Below are 24528 nucleotides of genomic sequence, written 5' to 3' on the forward strand. Positions count from 1 at the left end.
GTGCCACTTATCCACCCATTTAACCATCCCGTCTATATCTTCCTGTAACCCAAGACACTCAACCTCACTGTTAACCACCCAGCCAATCTTTGTGTCTTCCACAAACTTACTGATCCCGCATACTGATCTCCCACTTAGTCATCTATGTAATTTATATAAATGATAAACAATAAGGGGCCCGGCACAGATCCCTGTGGTACACCACTGGTCACTGGCTTCCAGAAAATAAAGCAGCCGTCGGTCATCACCCTCTGTCTCCTACAGCTAAGCCAATTATGAATCCACTTTATCAAATCACCCTGTATGCCATGTGCAATTGTCTTCTTAAAAGTCTCCCATGTGGGACCTTGTCAAAGGCGTTGCTTAAATCCATGTAAACCACATCAACTGCACTACCCTCATTTACACACTTGGTTACACTTGGGTACATTCTCAGAAAATTCAATCAAATTTGTTAGGCATGACCTTCCTCTGACAAATCCATGCTGACTATCCCTGATCAAACCATGCCTCTCCAAGTGCAGATCGATTCTCTCCTTCAGAATCTTCTCCAATAGTTTCCCAACCACTGACGTGAGACTCACTGGTCTGTAGTTCCCTGGCTTTCCAATGATTTTTCTCCCCGGCTGCTCACTGGATGAACTTTTTAAAAAAAAAAATTGTTTCAAGGGATGTGGGCGTCGCTGGCTGGGCCAGTATTTATTGCCCATCCTCGATTGCCCTCGACAAGATGGTGGTGAGCTGCAGTCCATGTGCTTTAAGTACAGCCACAGTTAGGGAGTGTGACCCAGAAACAGTGAAGTAATAGCAAAGCAATTCTTGGAGATCGATCTCATTACAATCCCAGACCAGACCCCAACAGTGGCTAGGATACTGGACCAAAACCCCAACATTTTAGTATATTTCAAGATTGTGCAGAATGATTCGCTCCAGGAGTGATTGCCTAAAACAATATATAGGGCTTTGGTATTTCTAAAACAAAACAATTGAAATATTAAACTTTTTAACTTCACACCCAAAAAGAACAGCTTACAATTACCCTTCAACACTATACAATTTCCCATTAAACAACAAGAAAATAAACATACAGCACTCAATTAAGTTTAAAAATCAGCAGGGCAGAGTAATTCTTGCTTTGCAGAACAGATTCCGGCTCTGGTTAGAACCCTGGTACAGACTCTGGCTGTAGCTGCTTCAATCAGGTTGCTTCAGTCTCTTCCTGGTCTTCAGACAAGAGTGTCCTGCTTTAAAATATTATTACTCTTTTTTTTAAACTATCCTACTTAGAAAGAATTTTGGACTCAGACAGGCAGATCAGAATTCAACTTCTCTCTCTCTCTCTATGCTTCTCCAAACTCTCCGCATTTCCTGGGCTCCACCCATCAATGACCTCATCTTCCCAAGCTTACAAACAAACCACCTCTGCAGGCTGAAAAAGTACATTAACTCCCCAGGGACCTCCGTAGCCAAGCCACATTTTTCTGGTCAATATAATCTGCTATTTCCTAGAAGCAAAGCAAAATCCTTTTTAAAACCGCAGCCAAACACATTATACCCTCAGGCTTTTCATTCTCAATATTTAGAAGCCAATATTCCGAAGATTCTCCAATCGTCACGATCTTTGATTCCTGGAGACTCCAGGCCAATTCTGGAGGATTGGCAACCCGAGTAGAAATTGTGTTCGAGAGTTGTGGTGGGGTGGGGGGTGGAAAAAGAGTGGGGGATTTACTGGGAGTGGCCACTGAAGGCAACCCCACAAGTGGGCTTGAGGATGGGGGGAAAAAAAGATCAATGCAACAACGAGGAACAGAAGCAATGGAGCGAATGGGCCCTAGCAGTTTGAAAATACTCTGGAAGGATAAACTAGATAGCCCTCCCTATTCAGTAAATCTCAAGTATCTGGTATCCATTAACTATCTTCTGGTAGGTTCACAGATTAATCATAGTAAGTAACTAGTCAGTTCTAAAAAACAGGGGCAGTACGACGGCGCAAGCGGTTAGCACTGCTGCCTCACGCCACCGAGGTCCCAGGTTCGATCCCGGCTCTGGCTCCCTGTCCATGTGGAGTTTGTACATTCTCTCCCCGTTTGCTGGGTTTCGCCCCCACAACCCAAAAATGTGCAGGCTAGGTGGATTGGCCACGCTAAATTACCCCTTAATTGGAAAAAATGAATTGGGTACTCTAAACTTTAAAAACAAGTTATAAAAAACAGGATTGTGAAATAAACTATTTGAAAACAAGTTGTCACATGACATATTGAAGAATCCCACACGGCCAAATATCCCCACTTCAGCTAAAATGCTGTGAGAAGTTTGAACAAAAACAATCTCCAGACAGAACTCTTTTATGCTGGTCAGAGATGCTGCCAAATACATTCAGTGTAGAAATAGGAGGGGTTTAGAGCTGTTTTTAGCTGCCGGCTGTATCCTGTTGATAAGAATGGAGATCAGCTTACACTGTCAGAAAACATGAACTATTTTTTTTAAACAAGTTACGAGTTGCATAACATGACTACTGTCAGCCAAAAAGTCAACCTCAAGAGTTTTAATAGCTCTTATTTATAAAAAAAGAGGGAACCATCCATGAAGATGTGACTAACATCTTATCTGGGGCCACTATTCCAATTATGGCCGTGTCAGAGGACATTTCCCCAGGCAATGCAGATTAGCGAGAACAGGCGAATAGACAAAGCAGGGCAGAAAGGCAGGTTGAAGTTCGACTCAGCCGCACAACAGCACCACTCAAAATGTTAAACCGTTTCGAGTTGGTGCCAGGAATTCTGTGGCATTTACAAGAACTCCCAACTTTTCACATCAGATTCCTCACATTGAGGCTGGTCAGATTGTCAGACAGACTGTCAATTAAACATGTAAAAGGTCCTGAAGATTGAAAACAATTACATCTGGTGCAACTGGATTCCAAGGACCTGTATCATGTCCAGATTTAAATTTGTACTTTGCTTATTGATCACAGAACATACAATGCAGGAGGAGGCCATTCGGCCCGTCGAGTCTGCGCCGACCCACTTACGCCCTCACTTCCACCCTATCCCCGCAACCCAAATAACCCCTCCTAACCTTTTTGGACACTAAAGGCAATTTAGCATGGCCAATCCACCAAACCTGCACGTCTTTGGACCGTGGGAGGAAACCGGAGCACCCGGAGGAAACCTACGCAGACACAGGAAGAATGTGCAGACTCTGCACAGACAGTGACCCAGCAGGGAATCAAAACTGGGACCCTGGAACTGTGAAGCCACAGTGCTATCCACTTGTGCTACCGTGCTGCCCTCATGTTGCTCAAGCAACAGTCCTGCCACTGCCTTCATGTTGTTCACACTCTCCACCACCAGGGAATCTGCAGTGGGGGCTTGCCGTAAGCAACCAGAGGGAACGGTCGGAAAATGTTGTTTATGGTGCAGACTACGTCAAGGCCTATGTACGGTTTTCCAAATGACCGAAAATTTGCCTCTCCAGCCAGGTTCAGCTAACCTAAGATAATGGCTCCAAAGATCCACGGAGCATAATCCCAGTGTTTACAACAGGAATGCACCCATGGTGTTCCCCAACACTGATCTCTGGGAGTGCTTACAGGATCAGAGGGGAGGACCGCCTAATTTGCAAGGGGCAGTGAATCTCTCTGCTTCGAAGGGTGTATCCTCCAAAACCTACCTGCCCCACTCATCTGTAAAATCCCACTGTGCCTCAGATTGAAAGGTTGCCCCATGCAACCCCTCTCTTGGTGCCCTGTTGCTCCCTCATGGCCCCGTGTTCAATGTTGGGTGGAATTTTCTGACTTCTTTTTCCAAGAGTTGTTTTTCTAAATGTTAGCCCTGGTGGGGAAAGCGGAAAGCAGCCTCACCGGGTTTCCATGTCCTATTTTCAAATACTTGAGAGAGAAAAAAATCAAAAGGGGCAGGTCCCATGATGACACACTGGTGGAGTCACATGCGCAATCACGGCACCAGAGAGATCGGAGCTTCTACCTTCTGCCCACATACGAGTGACTGGAATACCCCAAAACTGGTCGGCAGTGAATGAGGCCTGATCGTTGCCTTGTACTAATGGATTGTGGCAGCGCTTTAGCACAGTCCCAGCAGATTATTCAGGAAGTTCAGAGCCAATTCCTTCAAGGAGTAGAAAGGAAATGTCAGGAATGAAGGATTGGTTAGAGGAGATAGAAATGGGAAAAAGAGGAAATGTTTTTTAAGAAAAGGTGTTTTGCTTGAATTTTAGAAATTTGTGCCACTATCAACGCTTTAATGGTTTAGCACTGTAAAATTCATCTATGTTTCAATGACATAGAACATAGCTGAAAATATTAATAAAATACAACAATCCAAGGATCCAGGAGCTTCCTTGGGCCAGATGGTTGGTATGTGCAGATGATAATTACCTGGATTTTGCACATACCAACGAAGCATAAAGTGCATCCCTCTTATCCTCTAAGAAAGTTGCCCACAAAGATCTAGTGATTACTCTGATGTGGACATCACCCTGTGGAGAAACAGTGCTCACCTCATTGCATTCTTCAGCAACTCAGGCAAGATGTAGTCCAGAGGCATGGGCATGTAAGGGTATCTTGCTGCCACGTGGCCGTTTATCCGGACTTTAGGGGAGCTTCCGTACTGATGTTCACATAAGCGCCTAGAAAAGGGAACAAAATCAATAAGGCTGATATTTAAAGTGAACTCCAATCTAGCCCAGGCAAGTGCTCCGAGGACGAGGGTTCAAATTCCACCTTGACAGCTGGGAAAACTTAAATTAAATGAATAAAGGATATCTTGAATATAAACCTATGGTGGGATTTACTGGACAAGCCAGGGAGGTGGCCCATCTTGGCCAGCAGCAAGATCTTCTGGTCCTACCGCTGTCAATGGGGTTTCTGTTGTTCACACCCATCGTCATCTGGAAACCCGTAGCGAGGGTGCGCCGTTAATGGGACCAGACGACCCTGCCAGCGTAAACGGCTGGAGAGTTCCGGCCTTAGTCTCAGTAATTGTGACCATGCAAGCTATCATCAGTAGTCGTAAAAACCCATCTGGTTCACTCCAGAGAAGGAAATCTGCCAGTCTTACCTGGTCTTGGCCTACAAGCTCCAGACCTACAGCAATGTTGTGGACTCTCTGCCCTCCGAAACGGCCCAGCAACCCATTCAGTTCAAGGGCAATTAGGGATGGGCAATAAATGCTGAACTCACCAGCAACGCCCACAACCCATGAAAGGATAACATTTTATTAAAAGTCTTATCAGGTGTAAATAATTTAGTTTTCATTTTACATGATCACAGACTTTTTGAAGTCTCATTTCCTCAGATTTTAGTTACTATCCAAATAAAAATAGATTTACTAATTTTTTTTGAATTTAGCTGGGTTTTCTCTCATTTCTACTGATTTAAAATTTTGTCCAACATTTTGCATCTCGCCAAGACCCCACCCCACCACTCACTGCATCCCTGGAAGGGAAGGCCACCTGCGCCCACCACAATACATATAAATGGCAGCCGTGAGACGAGGCCTGGCAATTAACTCAATTCCCACCAGTGAAGTGAACTGAAGTTCAAATTGATTGACAGTAAGTGGGTGCGCTGAGTAGCACAGAGATTAGTTTAATATTCACATTCTGATCAAAGTTGGTTGAAGAACTCTTTGACCACTGGCCAAAATAATTCAAACTTTAATGCGTCTCAACCTTCACAGAATCAGTGAAACATCAGCAGAGGGGAAAATCCCTTGGCCCACTGTGTCTGTCCATCAAAACAATCTGCTCCAAACCTATTCCCGCATTCTCTGCCAGTTAATGTTTTTATTAAAATATTTAATCGGGTTCTTCTTCAGTCAACAACAATCTGCTGTTTAGGCGAGATGTTGAACACCAAAGGGCATTTTGCAAACAAGAGCAGGGAAATCTCCAGGCGTCCCGATCAACGTATCCTTCAATTAGCAGCACCACCTACATGGGTTGTGCCTCACTGCCAGATGGTGGTTTACTATCCGGGAACAGCCAGTACAGTTCAAAGAAATGTGACAGCACATGGAGCAATTGAGAATGTTTGAGATGTGTAATAACATATTCCCGTCTCCAGATTGTCAGAAACTGGAGGTGCCCCAAAAGATACCCTTGGCACCCACTGGAAGTCGCGATGTTAATAAATCCTTGGTACTTCCACGGGCAGTCTGAACTTCTGATAGTCAGATTTACGCTGCCCAGATTGTTTTACTGATTTATTTTTTAAATTTAGAGCACCCAATTCATTTTTTCCAATTAAGGGACAATTTAGCGTGTCCAATCCACCTAACTGCACATCTTTCGGTTGGGGTGGGGGGGGGAAATCACGCAAGCAGGGGGTGAATGTGCAAACTCCACATGGACAGTGACCCAGAACCGAATCGAACCTGGGACCTTGGTGCCAGGAGGCAGCAGTGCTAACCACTGCACCACCGTGCTGCCACCCGGATTGTTTTATGAATGGCCAGAGCCATGCAGACTTGGTCTGTTTATCTGATACTCACCCTGGTTTACAGCTTCGCAAGAGCGCTCGCAAGCATCTCACCTCCTGCCGCCAAGCAGCGATCACACCCCTCCAGATCCTATGCCAGACGGCCCACACACCCCTCCGTTCCCCCTCTCCCAACTCACTCACAGAACATGGCAGCTAGTGCTGTAAAATGGGGGCGCGGCTTGGCCTCTGCTGCGCTGTCATTGCCTGGGTTTCTATGATGGAGGTTTTAGGGAGCTGCCATCATGGAAAGTCTAGTCTTTAAAAATGCCAGGAGACAAATGGTACTCTTCCTGCGATTGGTGCCGTTCGGAACTGTTCAGACAGTAAATTGGAAAATGTGAGCCATTATATTAATGCAAGTCCTTTCTTTCCTTTGTCTAAAATGTTGTGAATAAATCTTCCTACTTGAAGTAATGAATCCATATTTAAATAATCGTTTGTATAAATGTATTTTCACCAGCCCCTTCACGCCATGTCTCAACAAGAATTATTTCAAGCTGCAATCCTCAATGCTCAGTTGAGTACAAGAGTAAAAGCAGATGTTTTCAAATATTTCCTGGGCAGTCACGTCCTGTGCTCTAGCACATAGCCAGTTAAAATGAATTAAACACCTCTAAAGGGGCTGACAAGAAAACCGTCCCAAAAGTCGTGGGCTGGTCTATTTGAAGTACTGCACATAGCCAGTGTTCCACACTGGGTCACTGCCAGAACTTACTGGAGTCAATATCCAATCCACTTTCTTCTTGCTTCATTGTGAGAGGATGTGGGTGGTTACATCACTGGACTAGCAATGGTTGGAGGCCGAGCATCTCAGCTCCAGGACATCACTTCAGGAATTCCCCAGGATAGTACCTGAGGACCAACCATCTTTAGGTGCTTCAACAATGACCTTCTTTCCATCATAAGGTCAGAAGTGGGGATGTTCGTTGATGATTGCACAACGTTCAATACCATTCTCAACTCCTCAGATACTGAAGCAGTCCATGTGCGAATGCAGCAGACCCTGGACAATACCCAGACTTGGGTTGTCAAGTAGCAAGTAACATTTGTGCCCACAAGTGCCAGGCAATGACTACCTCCAACAAGAGGTAATCCAACCATATTCGATTGACATTCAATGGTGTTACATCACCGAATGCCCCACTAGCAACATCCTGGGGGTTACCATTGATGAGAAACTGAGTTGGACTAGCCACATCAATACTGTGGCAACAACAGCAAGTGAGAGACTTGGAATTTGGCAATGAATAATTTACCGTCTGACTCCCCATATCTGTCCACTGTCCACAAGGCACAAGTCAGGAATGTGAAGGAATACTCTCCACTTGCCTGGGTGAGTGTGGCTCCAACAATCCAGAACAAAACAGCCTGCTTGATTTGCATGACATCCACCACCTTAAACATCCACTTACCCCACCATCAACACACCGTAGCAGCAGTGTGTACCTTCCACAAGATGCACTCACTAAGGCTCCTTCAACAGAATCCACCAAACCTGCAACATCTCACCCCTGGAAGGACAAGGGTTAGCAGATGCTTGGGAACACCCCTCTAAGCCACTCACCACCCTGACTGGAAGTGGGTCTAAATCCTAGAACTACCTCCCCAACAGCACTATGGGTGGCAATCACACCACATGGACTGCAGCAGATCAAGGCACGGCTCACCACCACCTTTTGAAGGGCAATTAGGCATGGGCAATCAATGCTGGCCTAGCCAGCGACACCCACATTCTGTGATAGAAGAAAAAAAGTTCAACAATCTAATTTCCGAACTGAAATAAAAAGCTGGTAACAGTAAAGGTTACTATGAAGCTATTGGTTTACATTAGCAATACTGATTGTCCACCATCCAATGAAAGTGCACTCAGTTTGAGGCCTATTGGAGGAGGCAGAAGAAAGAATTGCATTTGTATAGCGCCAATCTTTTGGAAACGTAGGTCACAGTAGTAATGTAGGAAACGGGGCAATCAATTTGGACGCATTAAGCCCCCAAAACAGCGATATGCTACTGACAAAATAATATTTTAGTGATGTTGGATAAGGGTTAAATATTTGCCAGTGAAGGTTTCTAATCTAGACTCAAAAGGAAAATCTATTTCCAATGGCCGAAGGGTCAATAAGTGAAAGGAATACAAAGACTGAAGATAGTGAGTGTTACAACCAGCCCCAGGTGAGGTTCCCCAAAAGTGTTGATCTGGGCGAGACCCCTTGACTGGTCACCATTCAGCTGGGATACCCCTGGATTGTAGAAATCTAGGTGAAGAGGAATGAGTGGCTCGGTGTCTTTATTTAACCCACCCTCTGCTGGTAGCAACAAAGGTATAACCTAACAAAGTTATGTTTAAAAAGGAGCCAATTTAACCAGGTTTTCTTTGAGTTAAGATAGAGTAAGTTTATTAACAACTAAAAAGGCAAGGAGAAATGGTAAAGCACGTGCATCTACATTCATACAGGTTAGAAGTCAGTAATTATAGCAAAAAGTTATACGAAACAGTCTAAGAGTTGTGAGGAGTAGATAATGACACGTTGCAGCTGATACAGGTTGATCCCAGTAGCTGATTCTTCAGTTCAGATGTTCTGTAGTTTGATAGAGAGATTTCAGTTCTTCTTCCAGATGCAATCTGACTTTCACAGTCAGAGAGAGAGCTTCAGATATTCTTGCAAAAGAACGCGTTTTCTTTTGCAGGAGCTCTGCATTGGTTACTATATCATCTTCAGTGTGGCAAATGTCAGGCTGCTATTTCTCACAGCACACACACACACAGCACACACAGACCGATGGGCAGCGAAACACTGGCAGCTCTCTCAGATAGTTTTTAACTCCAGTGCATTCGAACTGGAGTCCACTAGTCGGTCGAGGCAATTATGCCCATGGTCTTTGGAATGGACCTGTTCCTTTGTCTTTATCAGAGAAGGTAATCAGTCTTTGGATTATTTCAGAATGACCTTGTTGGAACCACAGGGAGGGGTTCCATTGCTCCTTTGAGAAGCCCCCTGCAGCCATTCCGGTCAGGAGCCAGCAGTACATTCTCAGCCACCTTTGGGGTTTGTGTCCTTCTTAAAAATATAAAACTCAGGTCTTATTAAAGTCCAATATTTCAGTGGATGATTCCAGAGGTTTTTCTCCAGCATCATAACATGAGCAAATTAACTAAGAGGAGCTGGGGTAAATATGATGTTAGAATCCAGAATGAGGCAGCCTTTGGTACAGTGGGCACTGTCCCTGCCATAGAGCAAGAAGCTAGAGTCCAACCCCAGGGTGTGATGGCCAAGGAAGGCAAATTCATTTTTTTTTTTAAATTTAGAGTACCCAATTCTTTTTTTTCCCCAATGTAAGGGGCAATTTAGCGTGGCCAATCCACCTGCCAGTCCCATCTTTGGGTTGTGAGGGTGAGACATACGCAGACACGGGGAGAATGTGCAAACTCCACACAATGACCCGGGGCCGGGATCGAACCTGGGTCCTAGGAGGCATGAGGCAGCAGTGCTAACCACTGTGCCATCCTTGGAAGGTGCGTTCATAACGTGGCCAAACAGGTTGAGCGGCAACCTGCAAAGTCCTTCCAACACATCAACGGTAAGAGCGGGACAGTCTTCTGGTCAGCCATGCTTGATGTGGAGTGGTACCCCTCAGGTTACAAGCCCCCAGCGACAGACCAGTGACCTTTTCCGGGTATTACTAGCTATGGAAAGTGCCTGCCTTGGTGCATACTTGGTTTGGGAAGAGAATTGGAATAATTCAGAATGTACTGCCTGAAATGGTTATGGAAGCATTTCAATAGCACGTTTAAAACATGTGCCACAGAATACTTGCAGGGTTATGGGGGAAAAGCTGGGGGAATTAGACAGCTCTTTCAAAAAAAAAAAGGGTCCAGACAGCAGAAAGGCCTACTTCTGTCCCGTCAGGAGTCTATTAGGACACTAGGGAGAATTCCCCCGTGTGCTTCACAATAGAGCCATTGATTTGTTTATGCTCACCTGAGCAGGCAGACGATGCCTCGATTTAATTTCTCATCCAAAGACAGTGCCCATCAACAATGCAGCACTCCCTCAGGACTGACATGGACAAGGTCAGCCTCAATTTTGTGCGTTTAAGTCTCTGGAACGGGACCCACAACATTCTGACTCCGAAGTAAGCGTCACACGGACACCGGAGGATCTACAGGTACAAGCCAGAGTGCTCGCTCCCCCCACCCCTCATCCCCATATATCTCTCTTCTCAAATTTCTATCCTACTGTGGTGCATCTCTGAAACCTAAAGGGACAGAATCCTGACCAGTGTAATTGCACTGTCATTCACTAGGACATGCATACGAACAAGGAGCAAGCCATTCAGCCCCTCGAGCCTGCTCCGCCGTTTAATAAGATCTTGGATGATCTGATTGTAACTCCAAACCTAACACCCCAATCTTACCAAGGATCAATCCGCCTCTGCTTGACAGCGCTAAAAGTGACTGACTAACCTCCGGTTCCCTCCAAAGGTGTGGTAGGTTAGGTTATGAGATTGTGGAGATGGGGTGGCCCTAGGTGGAATGCTCTTTCGGAGGTTCAGTGCAGGCTCGATGGGCCAAATAGCATTACTTAATACACTAAATAGTGTTACTTTGTCTAGGGAGGGGAGTATCATTGGAAGGGAATGTACTCAGGTATCTGCTGCCTTTGTCATTCTAGGTGGCAGAATCCGTGGGTTTGGAACGTCCATAGAGTGAGCCTTGGTGAGTTGCTGCAGTGCATCTCGTAGATAGTACACACTGATGCTACTCTGCGTCGTAGATGGAGAGAGTGAATGTTGGTGGTGGTGGTAAATGAGGGGCCAATCAAGCCGACTGCTTTGTCCTGGATGGTATCGAGCTTTGTAAATGCTGTTGGAGCTGCACCCATCCAGGCAAGGGAAGAGTATTCCATCAAACCCCTGCCTAGTGCCTTGAAGATGGTGGACAGGGTTGGGGAAGTCAGGAGGGGAGTTACTATCCACAGGATTCCAACTTCTGACTTGAAACTGATTGCAAGGGAACGTTGACAGGAAATGGGTGGATCCATGGCAGCTGAAATTCAATTGGGAAAAGTGACAGATGATCGGAAAAATGGGGTGACACAACGCATGCTAAAGGATACAATTTTAAGAGGGGATGGATGAGTAGACAGACTTTTGAAGGCGAGAACATACCAGTTCATAAATAAAGCATTTGAGATCCTGGGTTTTTACAGGCATATAAGAGTACAAAAATCAAGAAGTTATGCTGAACTTTTACAAAACATGAGTTCAGGCCCCAGTTGGAATTGGGTGTCCAATTTTGGGCACCACACTTTAGGAAGCATGTGGAAGTTTGAGAGGATAAGAGATTTACTGGGATAGTTCCAGGAATTAAGGATTGTAAATTACTTGAATAGTTTGGAGATGCTGAGATTAGCCTCATTGCTGCGAAGAGGACAAGAGGAAATTAGATAAGAGGTGTTTCAAACCATGGAGGGGTTCAGAGTAAAAGAAGAAAACATTTCAATGGCTGAAGCATCAATAATCAGAGGTTTGGAATTAAGATGATTGGCAAAAGCACCCAAGGTGACATGTGGAGAAACATTTATTGACACCGGAAGTAGGTAGGATTTTGGCCACTATCTGTGTTGCACAATTCTGGGACAATATAATATCCCATACAATAGGAAGCTAAGAACTCCGAACGTCCTTAGTGTAAACTAGATAGAAACGTAGGCCATTCAGCCCTTCAAAAGTTGCTCTGCTATTCTATATGATCATGACCGATCCTCTATCTCAGTGCCAAGCTCTAGTGCTCTCCCCATAGGTTTTTTTTCCAAATAAATTTAGAGTACCCAATTCATTTTTTCCAATTAAGGGGCAATTTAGCATGGCCAATCCACCTAGCCTGCACATCTTTGGGTTGTGGGGGCGAAACCCATGCAAACATGGGGAGAATGTGCAAACTCCACACGGACAGTGATCCAGAGCCAGGATCGAACCTGGGATCTCGGCGCCGTGAGGCAGCAGGGCTAACCCCCTGTGTCACCGTGCTGCCCTCCCCCATCGGCTTTTAATGTCTAAAAATCTATTTGCTTCTGAAATGTATTCAGTGAGTTGGCCTTCACAGCCTTCTGTGGTAGAGAATTCCATAGGTTCACCACCCTCTGGGTGAAGAAATAACTTCTTATCACAATCTTAAATAGTCTACCCCGTATCCTGAGACTGTGTCTCCTTGTTCTAGATTCCCCAGCCAGAGGAAACATCCCTAAATCCAGTCTGTCCACCCCATCAGCATTTACTTGTTTCAATAAGATCCCCTCATTTTTCTCATCTCCAGTGAATACAGGCCCAGTCGGCCCATTCTCACTTCATAAAACAGTCCTGCCAGGAATCAGCCTGGCGAATCTTCACTGCACTCCCTCTCTGGCAAGTACATCCTTCCTCAGGTAAGGAGACCAAACCTACACACAATATTCCAGGTGTGGTCTCACCTAGGCACTGTACAGCTGCAGTAAGACATCCTTGCTCCTGCACTTGAGTCCTCTTGCAATGAAGGCCAACATACCGTTTGCTTTCTTAACTGCTTGCTTCACCTGCATGCTTGTTTTCAGTAACTGATGTACTAGGACATCCGGGTGCCTTTGTACGCCAACATTTTCCAATCTGTCACCATTTAATTAACACTCCATTTCTCTGTCCGAAGAAGTGGATAACCTCACATTTATCCACATTATCTTGCACCTGCTACGTATTTGCCCACTCACTCAACTTGTCCAAACCTCCTTGAAGCCTCTCAACATCCTCCTCACCACTCACATTCCCACCAAGTTTTGTGGTTATCAGCAAACCTGGAAATATTACATTTAGTTCCCTCATCTAAATAGGGTTAATCGTTGAGGAGTGGAAAAGGAGAAAACTGGAATCAAGGAACTACAGGATCTATCGACAGCATCCTGAAATTCACCCTCTCTGCCCCCATCCAGTCTGCTATCTAGATTCAGTCGACAAGTCTATTCCCAGGGCTCTATAGTTTAGCAGACAGTGACTTACAGCACAAATGCTCCCTATTCCCTCATCCTGGTCCTGTTCAATGCCCTCAGCACAGGCAAGGTCAGGAACTAGTCACATTAATTAAGAACTAGGAGCAGCAGTAGGCAATTCAGCCCCCCCCCCCCCCCCGAGCCCGCTCTGCCATTGGCAATAGCAGGTGGGTTGCTTGGTGAATAGTGAGGGCTAGGGCACAGAAAGTTAATAGATGTAGATACAGTAAAAGCAACGAGAATGACACAAGGTGAAAAATAGAATAAATGACGTGCTTCCAACAAAGTCAAGGACCCGGCTGTTATGTTTAATTTTAACAAGCACTGGATCACACACAGAGCAATGACAGGAATATCAGTCAGACCTTCCCCTGTCCTTGACATGCCATGAACTAGCAGTTCATTGCCAAACAGACTGCATACCTTTCCCTCTTCAGCTCATTACCATGATCTATCCATTTCCAAATAATCTAGATGGTGCAATCACTAGAATATCACAAATCCAAGGTCAAAAGTATTATACCTTTGCAGAAATTAATCTTTAACGTAAACTCGGTCTAAATAAGACTTTGGTCGGTGGAGATGGATGGCTTCGGACTAAAGAACTCCCAAATATCCTGTAGGCCGAAGCACAAAAGGACCAGGATTTGCACATCTGTGGATTAGCTACAAACCAAATCAGCAGAGGGCAGCAGAGCAGAGCTACTGATCAGCTGTTCTGGGGAAATTTGCATACGTGCAGTGCGGTCAGCCTAAGTTGAAGGTGAATCTGCGAAGGGGACCTGAGGAGTTTGAGTGAAGGCAATCATCCAGCAGAGGGCAGCAGAGCAGAGCTACTGATCAGCTGTTCTGGGGAAATTTGCATACGTGCAGTGCGGTCAGCCTAAGTTGAAGGTGAATCTGCGAAGGGGACCTGAGGAGTTTGAGTGAAGGCAATCATCCAGCAGAGGGCAGCAGAGCAGAGCTACTGATCAGCTGTTCTGGGGAAATTTGCATACGTGCAGTGCGGTCAGCCTAAGTTGAAGGTGAATCTGCGAAGGGGACCTGAGGAGTTTGAGTGAAGGCAATCATCCAGCAGAGGGCAGCAGAGCAGAGCTACTGATCAGCTGTTCTGGGGAAATTTGCATACGTGCAGTGCGGTCAGCCTAAGTTGAAGGTGAATCTGCGAAGGGGACCTGAGGAGTTTGAGTGAAGGCAATCATCCAGCAGAGGGCAGCAGAGCAGAGCTACTGATCAGCTGTTCTGGGGAAATTTGCATACGTGCAGTGCGGTCAGCCTAAGTTGAAGGTGAATCTGCGAAGGGGACCTGAGGAGTTTGAGTGAAGGCAATCATCCAGCAGAGGGCAGCAGAGCAGAGCTACTGATCAGCTGTTCTGGGGAAATTTGCATACGTGCAGTGCGGTCAGCCTAAGTTGAAGGTGAATCTGCGAAGGGGACCTGAGGAGTTTGAGTGAAGGCAATCATCCAGCAGAGGGCAGCAGAGCAGAGCTACTGATCAGCTGTTCTGGGGAAATTTGCATACGTGCAGTGCGGTCAGCCTAAGTTGAAGGTGAATCTGCGAAGGGGACCTGAGGAGTTTGAGTGAAGGCAATCATCCAGCAGAGGGCAGCAGAGCAGAGCTACTGATCAGCTGTTCTGGGGAAATTTGCATACGTGCAGTGCGGTCAGCCTAAGTTGAAGGTGAATCTGCGAAGGGGACCTGAGGAGTTTGAGTGAAGGCAATCATCCAGCAGAGGGCAGCAGAGCAGAGCTACTGATCAGCTGTTCTGGGGAAATTTGCATACGTGCAGTGCGGTCAGCCTAAGTTGAAGGTGAATCTGCGAAGGGGACCTGAGGAGTTTGAGTGAAGGCAATCATCCAGCAGAGGGCAGCAGAGCAGAGCTACTGATCAGCTGTTCTGGGGAAATTTGCATACGTGCAGTGCGGTCAGCCTAAGTTGAAGGTGAATCTGCGAAGGGGACCTGAGGAGTTTGAGTGAAGGCAATCATCCAGCAGAGGGCAGCAGAGCAGAGCTACTGATCAGCTGTTCTGGGGAAATTTGCATACGTGCAGTGCGGTCAGCCTAAGTTGAAGGTGGTTTGTGGAGAGGCTGTTGGCAAGTGACAGTTAAACCCGAAACACTTCGTGAGTGTTTCCCACCCTACCTCCTCCTCTAACCAACCCCCCCATCCCACGGTGGTTGGGAAGCGGGAGCAGGGGCCTGTCGTGAAGGTGAGTGAGTGCCTTTAAATTTGCTTACCTTTGAGCGGGAGCAGGGTTTGAGGTAATATCAGGTAAGCTCTTCCTTTCTTTTTCTTTTTCTTGTTATTTTTTAAATCTAGAGGTGATGTCAGGGAAGGCAGTACAATGCTCCTCCTGCAGAATGTTTGAGGTGAGGGACGCCGTCAGTGTCCCTGCTGATTTCATCTGTGGGAAGTGCACCCAACTCCAGCTCCTCAAAAACCGTGTTAGGGACCTGGAGCTTGAGCTGGATGAACTTCGGATCATTCGGGAGGCAGAGGGGGTCATAGATAGGAGCTTCAGGGAAATTGTTACACCAAAGACTGGAGATAGATGGGTAACTGTAAGAGGGACTGGGAAGAAGCAGTCAGTGCAGGGACCCCCTGCGGTCGTTCCCCTGAGTAACAAGTATACCGTTTTGGATACTTGTGGGGGGGACGACTTACCAGGGGTAAGCCATGGGGTACAGGCCTCTGGCACGGAGTCTGTCCCTGTTGCTCAGAAGGGAAGGGGGGAAAGGAGTAGAACATTAGTAATTGGGGACTCAATAGTCAGGGGCACAGATAGGAGATTTTGTGGGAGCGAGAGAGACTCACGTTTGGTCTGTTGCCTCCCAGGTGCAAGGGTACGTGATGTCTCGGATCGTGTTTTCCGGGTCCTTAATGGGGAGGGGGAGCAGCCCCAAGTCGTAGTCCACATTGGCACTAACGACATAGGTAGGAAAGGGGACAAGGATGTCAGGCAGGCCTTTAGGGAGCTAGGATGGAAGCTCAGAGCGAGAACAAACAGAGTTGTTATCTCTGGGTTGTTGCCCGTGCCACGTGATAGTGAGATGAGGAATAGGGAGAGAGAGCAATTAAACACGTGGCTACAGGGATGGTGCAGGCGGGAGGGATTCAGATTTCTGGATAACTGGGGCTCTTTCTGGGGAAGGTGGGACCTCTATAGACAGGATGGTCTACATCTGAACCTGAGGGGCACCAATATCCTGGGGGGGAGATTTGTTAGTGCTCTTTGGGGGGGTTTAAACTAATTCAGCAGGGGCATGGGAACCTGGATTGTAGTTTTAGGGTACGGGAGATTGAGAGTATAGAGGTCAGGAGCACAGATTTGACTTCGCAGGAGGGTGCCAGTGTTCAGGTAGGTGGTTTGAAGTGTGTCTACTTCAATGCCAGGAGTATACGAAATAAGGTAGGGGAACTGGCAGCATGGGTTGGTACCTGGGACTTCGATGTTGTGGCCATTTCAGAGACATGGATAGAGCAGGGACAGGAATGGTTGTTGCAGGTTCCGGGGTTTAGGTGTTTTAGTAAGTTCAGAGAAGGGGGCAAAAGAGGGGGAGGTGTGGCGCTGCTAGTCAAGGACAGTATTACGGTGGTGGAAAGGATGCTAGATGGGGACTCTTCTTCTGAGGTAGTATGGGCTGAGGTTAGAAACAGGAAAGGAGAGGTCACCCTGTTGGGAGTTTTCTATAGGCCACCTAATAGTTCTAGGGATGTAGAGGAAAGGATGGCGAAGATGATTCTGGAAAAGAGCGAAAGTAACAGGGTAGTTGTTATGGGAGACTTTAACTTTCCAAATATTGACTGGAAAAGATATAGTTCGAGTACATTAGATGGGTCATTCTTTGTACAATGTGTGCAGGAGGGTTTCCTGACACAATATGTTGACAGGCCAACAAGAGGCGAGGCCACATTGGATTTGGTTTTGGGTAATGAACCAGGCCAGGTGTTAGATCTGGAGGTAGGTGAGCACTTTGGAAACAGTGACCACAATTCGGTGACCTTTACGTTAGTGATGGAAAGGGATAAGTATACCCCGCAGGGCAAGAGTTATAGCTGGGGGAAGGGCAATTATGATGCCATTAGACATGACTTAGGATGTGTTGGTTGGAGAAGTAGGCTGCAAGGGTTGGGCACACTGGATATGTGGAGCTTGTTCAAGGAACAGCTATTGCATGTTCTTGATAAGTACGTACCAGTCAGGCAGGGAGGAAGGGGTCGAGCGAGGGAACCGTGGTTTACCAAAGAAGTGGAATCTCTTGTTAAGAGGAAGAAGGAGGCCTATGTGAAGATGAGGCGTGAAGTTTCAGTTGGGGCGCTTGATATTTACAAGGAAGCGAGGAAGGATCTAAAGAGAGAGCTGAGACGAGCAAGGAGGGGACATGAGAAGTCTTTGGCAGGTAGGATCAAGGAAAACCCAAAAGCTTTCTATAGGTATGTCAGGAATAAAAGAATGACTAGGGTAAGAGTAGGGCCAGTCAAGGACAGTGGTGGGAAGTTGTGTGTGGAGGCTGAGGAGATAAGCGAGATACTAAATGAATACTTTTCGTCAGTATTCACTCAAGAAAAAGATAATATTGTGGAGGAGAATGCTGAGACCCAGGCTATTAGAATAGATGGCATTGAGGTGCGTAGGGAAGAAGTGTTGGCAATTCTGGACAAGGTGAAAATAGATAAGTCCCCGGGGCCGGATGGGATTTATCCTAGGATTCTCTGGGAAGCCAGGGAAGAGATTGCTGAGCCTTTGGCTTTGATTTTTAGGTCATCATTGGCTACAGGAATAGTGCCAGAGGACTGGAGGATAGCAAATGTGGTCCCTTTGTTCAAGAAGGGGAGTAGAGATAACCCCGGTAACTATAGGCCGGTGAGCCTAACGTCTGTGGTGGGTAAAGTCTTGGAGAGGATTATAAAAGATACGATTTATAATCATCTAGATAGGAATAATATGATTAGGGACAGTCAGCATGGTTTTGTGAAGGGTAGGTCATGCCTCACAAACCTTATCGAGTTCTTTGAGAAGGTGACTGAACAGGTAGACGAGGGTAGAGCAGTTGATGTGGTGTATATGGATTTCAGTAAAGCGTTTGATAAGGTTCCCCACGGTCGTCTATTGCAGAAAATACGGAGGCTGGGGATTGAGGGTGATTTAGAGATGTGGATCAGAAATTGGCTAGTTGAAAGAAGACAGAGAGTGGTAGTTGATGGGAAATGTTCAGAATGGAGTTCAGTTACGAGTGGCGTACCACAAGGATCTGTTCTGGGGCCGTTGCTGTTTGTCATTTTTATAAATGACCTAGAGGAGGGCGCAGAAGGATGGGTGAGTAAATTTGCAGACGACACTAAAGTCGGTGGAGTTGTAGACAGTGCGGAAGGATGTTGCAGGTTACAGAGGGACATAGATAAGCTGCAGAGCTGGGCTGAGAGGTGGCAAATGGAGTTTAATGTGGAGAAGTGTGAGGTGATTCACTTTGGAAAGAATAATAGAAATGCGGAATATTTGGCTAATGGTAAAATTCTTGGTAGTGTGGATGAGCAGAGGGATCTCGGTGTCCATGTACATAGATCCCTGAAAGTTGCCACCCAGGTTGATAGGGTTGTGAAGAAGGCCTATGGTGTGTTGGCCTTTATTGGTAGAGGGATTGAGTTCCGGAGCCATGAGGTCATGTTGCAGTTGTACAAAACTCTAGTACGGCCGCATTTGGAGTATTGCGTACAGTTCTGGTCGCCTCATTATAGGAAGGACGTGGAAGCTTTGGAACGGGTGCAGAGGAGATTTACCAGGATGTTGCCTGGTATGGAGGGAAAATCTTATGAGGAAAGGCTGATGGACTTGAGGTTGTTTTCGTTAGAGAGAAGAAGGTTAAGAGGTGACTTAATAGAGGCATACAAAATGATCAGAGGGTTAGATAGGGTGGACAGCGAGAGCCTTCTCCCGCGGATGGAGGTGGCTAGCACGAGGGGACATAGCCTTAAATTGAGGGGTAATAGATATAGGACAGAGGTCAGAGGTGGGTTTTTTACGCAAAGAGTGGTGAGGCCGTGGAATGCCCTACCTGCAACAGTAGTGAACATGCCAACATTGAGGGCATTTAAAAATTTATTGGATAAGCATATGGATGATAAGGGCATAGTGTAGGTTAGATGGCCTTTAGATTTTTTCCATGTCGGTGCAACATCGAGGGCCGAAGGGCCTGTACTGCGCTGTATCGTTCTATGTTCTATGTTCTATGTTAGTGGGTTACCTTAATCCTTCTGTATTGTGGAATTATTCATTGCACACTGGATTTGCACAGGTTTTAGTAGAAAAAGTGAATGTGCACTGTCTTGATATTCTGATGTCAAGTGAATTTATAGTGTGCTTCTGGTTTGGGAACACCATGACACTGCGAAGCGCATAGTGTTCCAGTTTTAGTAATCTGCCCACAGCATTGCGAAGGAAAATCCAAGATACAGGTAAGTAGATCATACTACACACTGCGTTCAAACTGGAGATATAATCAGGATTCAGCACAGTATGCTGTACTGCATTCCCCAGGTGAGTGCATTTACATTGTGGCACAAGACCACTAGAGCTCGAAGGTAAGATACGACTGGTCCCAGAGTATCATTAAAAAAGGAAATAGACTCTGGGACTGGGTGCAAGGGGACGATACATCTTGGCGGGGGCAGCCACCCGCGCTAGCTAACTAAAGTCAGCTAGTGAACGGAGGGGAGGTGAGAGGAGGGCTGCGAACGTTGGAGCCTGGATAGCAGGCTTCAATGGGCCTACGAGGAGAGCGAGGGGGTGGGGATTCTTGGGAGGGGGGGAGCCGGTTCGATGTTAACAATGGACAGGGGCGGGTCAGGCTTATGGGGCAGGGCCCGGTGGTATGATGATGGTGGATAAGAAAGGTGGGGGGGGGGGGTGAGAGACCCCCAGTTAGGATAGTCACGTGGAACGAGAGAGGGTTAGGAGGACCGTTCAAGAGGTCAAGGGTGCTTGCGCATCTTTTAAAAGTTTGAAAGCCGGTGTGGCAATGCTCCAGGAGACTCACTTGAGGGTGAAGGACCAGGTGAGACTTAAAAAGTGCTGGGTTAGTCAAGTGTTCCACTCCGGATTTGACGCAAGGGCTCGAGGGGTAGCAGTGCTGGTCAGCAAAAGGGTACGCTTCCAGATGGAGAAGGTGGTGGCAGATCAAGGGGTAGATATGTGATTGTGACAGGGGTGTTGGAGGGGAGATTAGTGGCGCTGTTAAGTGTATACGGTCCCAATTGGGACGATGTGGGATTCACAAGGAAGGTGTTTGGGGCCATCTCCGACTTGAACACATACAAGCTGATTGTGGGGGGGGGGGACTGGAACTTGGTGCAGGAGCCAAGGTTGGACAGATCACGGCCACGCTCGCTGGTCCCATCGGGGGGGGGGGGGGGGGGGGGTCGAAGGCGTAGCTGGGCTAATGGCGGAAATGGGAGGGGTGGACCCTTGGAGGTTCCTGCACCCAAGGGAACGGGAGAACTCGTTTTTCTCGGCGGTCCGTAAGTTATACTCGCGGATCAACCTTTTTGTGGTGGGAAAGGCTTTGCTGGCTGGGGTTAAGGGGTCGGAATACTTGGCAAATGCAGTGTCAGATCACGCTCCGCATTGGGTGGATATGGTGCTGGAGAAGGGGGTAGCGCAGAGGCCAGGGTGGTAACTGGATGTGGGGCTTTTGGGGAACCAAGTGTACTGTAAGAAAATTGAAAAGGTAATTACGGAATATGTAGGTTTCAACTGTACAGGTGAGGTGTCGAAGGCAGATGTCTGGAGGCTCTAAAGGCGGTGGTGAGGGGTGAGGTAATTTTGTTTAAGGCCAGGGTGGACAAAGAGGAGAGGTTGGAGCAGCAGAGGGCAATAGATGAGAGGTTGGCGGTAGATAGGAATTATGCAGAAGATGGGGACCCAGCGAAGCTGGAAAAGAGGAAGGAACTACAGGCGAGCTTCGACCAACTATCCACCAGGAAGGCAGTGCACCAACTAAGATGAGCAAGGGGTGCAGTTTATGAACATGGAAATAGCTCCATGGATGGCCCCAAACACAATGGATATGTTAGCAGGTCAGCTCCGGAGGGAAGCAGCGGCAAGGGAAATTCTTCAGGTGAGGGATAGGGTAGGGAAGTTGGTGGTGGCTCCGTGGCTGATTAACAAGGTTTTTGAGGAGTTTTATGAGAGGCTGTACAGGTCAGAGCCACCCGGGGGGAGACCGTGAAATACGGGAATTTCTAGATGGGTTGGAGTACCCGAGGCTAGGGCGAGAGTGACAGGGCTTCATTAGAAGGAGCAATAGTGGAGCAAGAGATAAAGGATACGTTGGGAGGATGGGGAAGGTGGCAGGGCCGGATGGGTTTCCGGTGGAATATCATAAAAAATTCTAGGATAAGCTGGCACCCCTGATGGTGGGGATGTTTGAAGAGGCGATAGGGAAGGGGGTGTTGCCACAAACCTTGGGGCAGACATCGATTTCACTGTTGCTAAAAAAAAGATAAGGATCCGACGGAGTGTGGGTCGTATAGGCCCATATCACTTCTGAATGTGGATGCAAAAGTATTGGCGAAGGTACTGGCGGGTATGCTGGAGGAGTGCCTCCCAAAGGTGATAGGTGAGGATCAGACGGGGTTCGTGAGAGGGAGGCAGCTTTTTTCAAACATCAGGAGGGTTTTGAACGTCGTTATGGCACCGGCGGAAGGGAAGGAAACAGAGGTGGTTGTGGCATTGGACACCGAGAAGGCGTTTGACCGGGTAAAATGGGGGTACTTGATGGCAGTTCTGGAGCGGTTTGGAATTGGAGTGTGTCGCTAGGGGGAATACTGGAGCTACTGCGAGTATTTGGGTCTTTCTCGGGGTACAAGCTGAACCTGGACAAGAGTGAATATTTTGTGGTGTCTCGGCCGGGGGTGGGGGCTGCCATTCCGGAGGGCAGGGACTCACTTTAGGTACCTGGGGGTGCAGGTTGCCCGGGAGTGGGGAAGGCTTTGCAGGTACAACATCTCTAGTTTGGTTGGGAGAATGAATGCAAATCTGGCAAGTTGGGATGGTCTCCCTCTGATACTGGCGGGTCGGGTACAGGCGGTTAAAACTAATGTGTTGCCGCGATTTCTGATTATTTTTCAATGCCTACCGATCTTCCTGCAAAAGGCTTTTTTCAGGGAGATTGAGGGAAGGATTACCTCGTTCATATGGGGAGGGAAGGTGGCCAGAGTGAGAAAGGTGGCCAGAGTGAGAAAGGTGCTGCTACAGAGGGGAAGGCAGGCAGGGGGTTTGTGTCTCCCGAACCTGATCTCCTACTATTCGGCGGCGAATGTGGAGAAGGTGCGGAGCTGGGTCAGAGGGGTTGATTCCCAGTGGGTTAGAATGGAGGAGAGTTTGTGAGGGTCGGGACTGAAAGCACTAGCAACAGCGCCACTCCCGATAGCTCTGGGGAAATACTCAGGGAGTCCGTTAATAATAGCTTCATTGAAAATCTGGAGGCAGTTTCGCCAACACTTCAGGTTGGGGGCAGGGTCAAAGGAAATGCCGATTCGGGGGAACCACAGATTTGAGCCAGGGAGGTGGGATGCAAATTTTCGGAAATGGGAAGAGAAGGGGATTAAGACACTAAAAGATTTGTTTCTTAGGGGGCGGTTTGCAGGATTGAGGGAGGTGGAAGCGAAGTATGGGCTGGAGCAGGGAGAAATGTGTAGATACCTGCAGGTTCGAGATTTTGCCAGAAAGGAGATACAGAGCTTCCCGGAGGAACTGGCCTCCACATTGCTGGAGGTGGTGCTGACGACAGGGGGACTGGAGAAGGGGGTAGTGTCGGCAGTTTACGGAGCTATTTTGGAAGAGGATAAGGCACCACTGGAAGGGATCAAAGCAAAGTGGAAGGAAGAGTTGGGAGAGGTTATAGAGGAGGGGGTCTGGCGTGAGGTGTTCCGGAGAGTAAGTGGCTCCACCTCACCTATCACCTTCGGGAGGCACTCCTCCAGCCTACCCACGAGGTTGGGACTGATACAGCTGAAGGTGGTATGCAGAGCACACCTTACGAGGGCGAGGATGAGCCGATTCTTTGAAGGAGTAGAAGATGTGTGTGAGCATTGCGGGGGGGGGGGGGGGGGGGGGGGGGCTAATCACGTTCACATGTTCTAGTCCTGTCCATAGCTAGAGGATTACTGGAAGGAGATTTTTAGGGTCATCTCCAAGGTGGTGCATGTGAAACTGGACCCGGGTCCTCAGGAGGCCATATTCGGGGTGTTGGACCAGCCAGGGTTGGAAAAGGTGCGGAGGCAGATATCGTAGCCTTCGCCTCGTTGATCGCCCAAAGGCGGATCCTGTTGGGATGGAGAACAGCCTCTCCACCCTGTTGCCTGGAGTGACGGGGGGACCTGTTGGAATTCTTGACTCTTGAGAAGGTTAAGTTTGAACTGAGGGGAAGGACGGAGGGGTTCTACAAGTCATGGGCATTATTTATTATGCACTTTCAAGAACTGGATAACATTGAACACTAGTTGGGGGGGGGTGGATGGGAGGGTTGGGGGGAGGGGGGCTGTGTGGATTAAGGGTGTCTATGGGTAATCCCTGATTCCTTTTTGTCATTTATTTATGTAAACATGCGGGCTGATGTTTGGGGGCTGGTGGGGGGATGGGATCGCTGTTATTGTTATGGGGATTGACATATTTGGTGCTGGTTATCGTTTATTGTTGGTGGGTGGAAATCCGGGAGAAAATGTGAAAAAGGAGAATAAAAATATTTTTTAAAAAAGGAAATAGATAAAAAGAAAATTTACAATCTGGGATTTAGGTACTATTATGCAGAGAGAGCAGCTAAAACAAAAAAACACAAGACAATTAAGTAACCCATTTCCAGGAACAGGTCGAGCTCCTTTTGATGGTCACCCACTGCCTATTAAAAGTGTGCCAGAATAACTGGATGACACATCCGTTTGGAGTTCCCGCTTTTCATGACTAAAGTTGGTAAAACTCACACGTCTGAGCCAGAAGGTTGTAGGTACA

General features: G+C 47.3%; 1 protein-coding gene across 3 annotated transcripts in view; it reads right to left on the reverse strand.

The window, feature by feature from the left end:
• Positions 1 to 24528, reverse strand: part of bckdk (branched chain ketoacid dehydrogenase kinase) — an 80304-nt gene that overhangs the window by 30005 nt on the left and 25771 nt on the right. For 2 of the 3 annotated variants that reach the window (XM_038813748.1, XM_038813745.1), the window contains exon 8: positions 4519 to 4647. The exons of the other annotated variant lie outside the window; for it this stretch is intronic. In XM_038813748.1, coding sequence (XP_038669676.1) covers positions 4519 to 4647 — 129 coding nt within the window. The remainder of the gene's footprint in view (positions 1 to 4518; positions 4648 to 24528) is intronic. 3 annotated transcript variants of the gene reach the window in all.

This window comes from Scyliorhinus canicula, chromosome 12, assembly GCF_902713615.1.
Source record: "Scyliorhinus canicula chromosome 12, sScyCan1.1, whole genome shotgun sequence".
In the NCBI taxonomy this organism is placed as follows: Eukaryota; Metazoa; Chordata; class Chondrichthyes; order Carcharhiniformes; family Scyliorhinidae; genus Scyliorhinus; species Scyliorhinus canicula.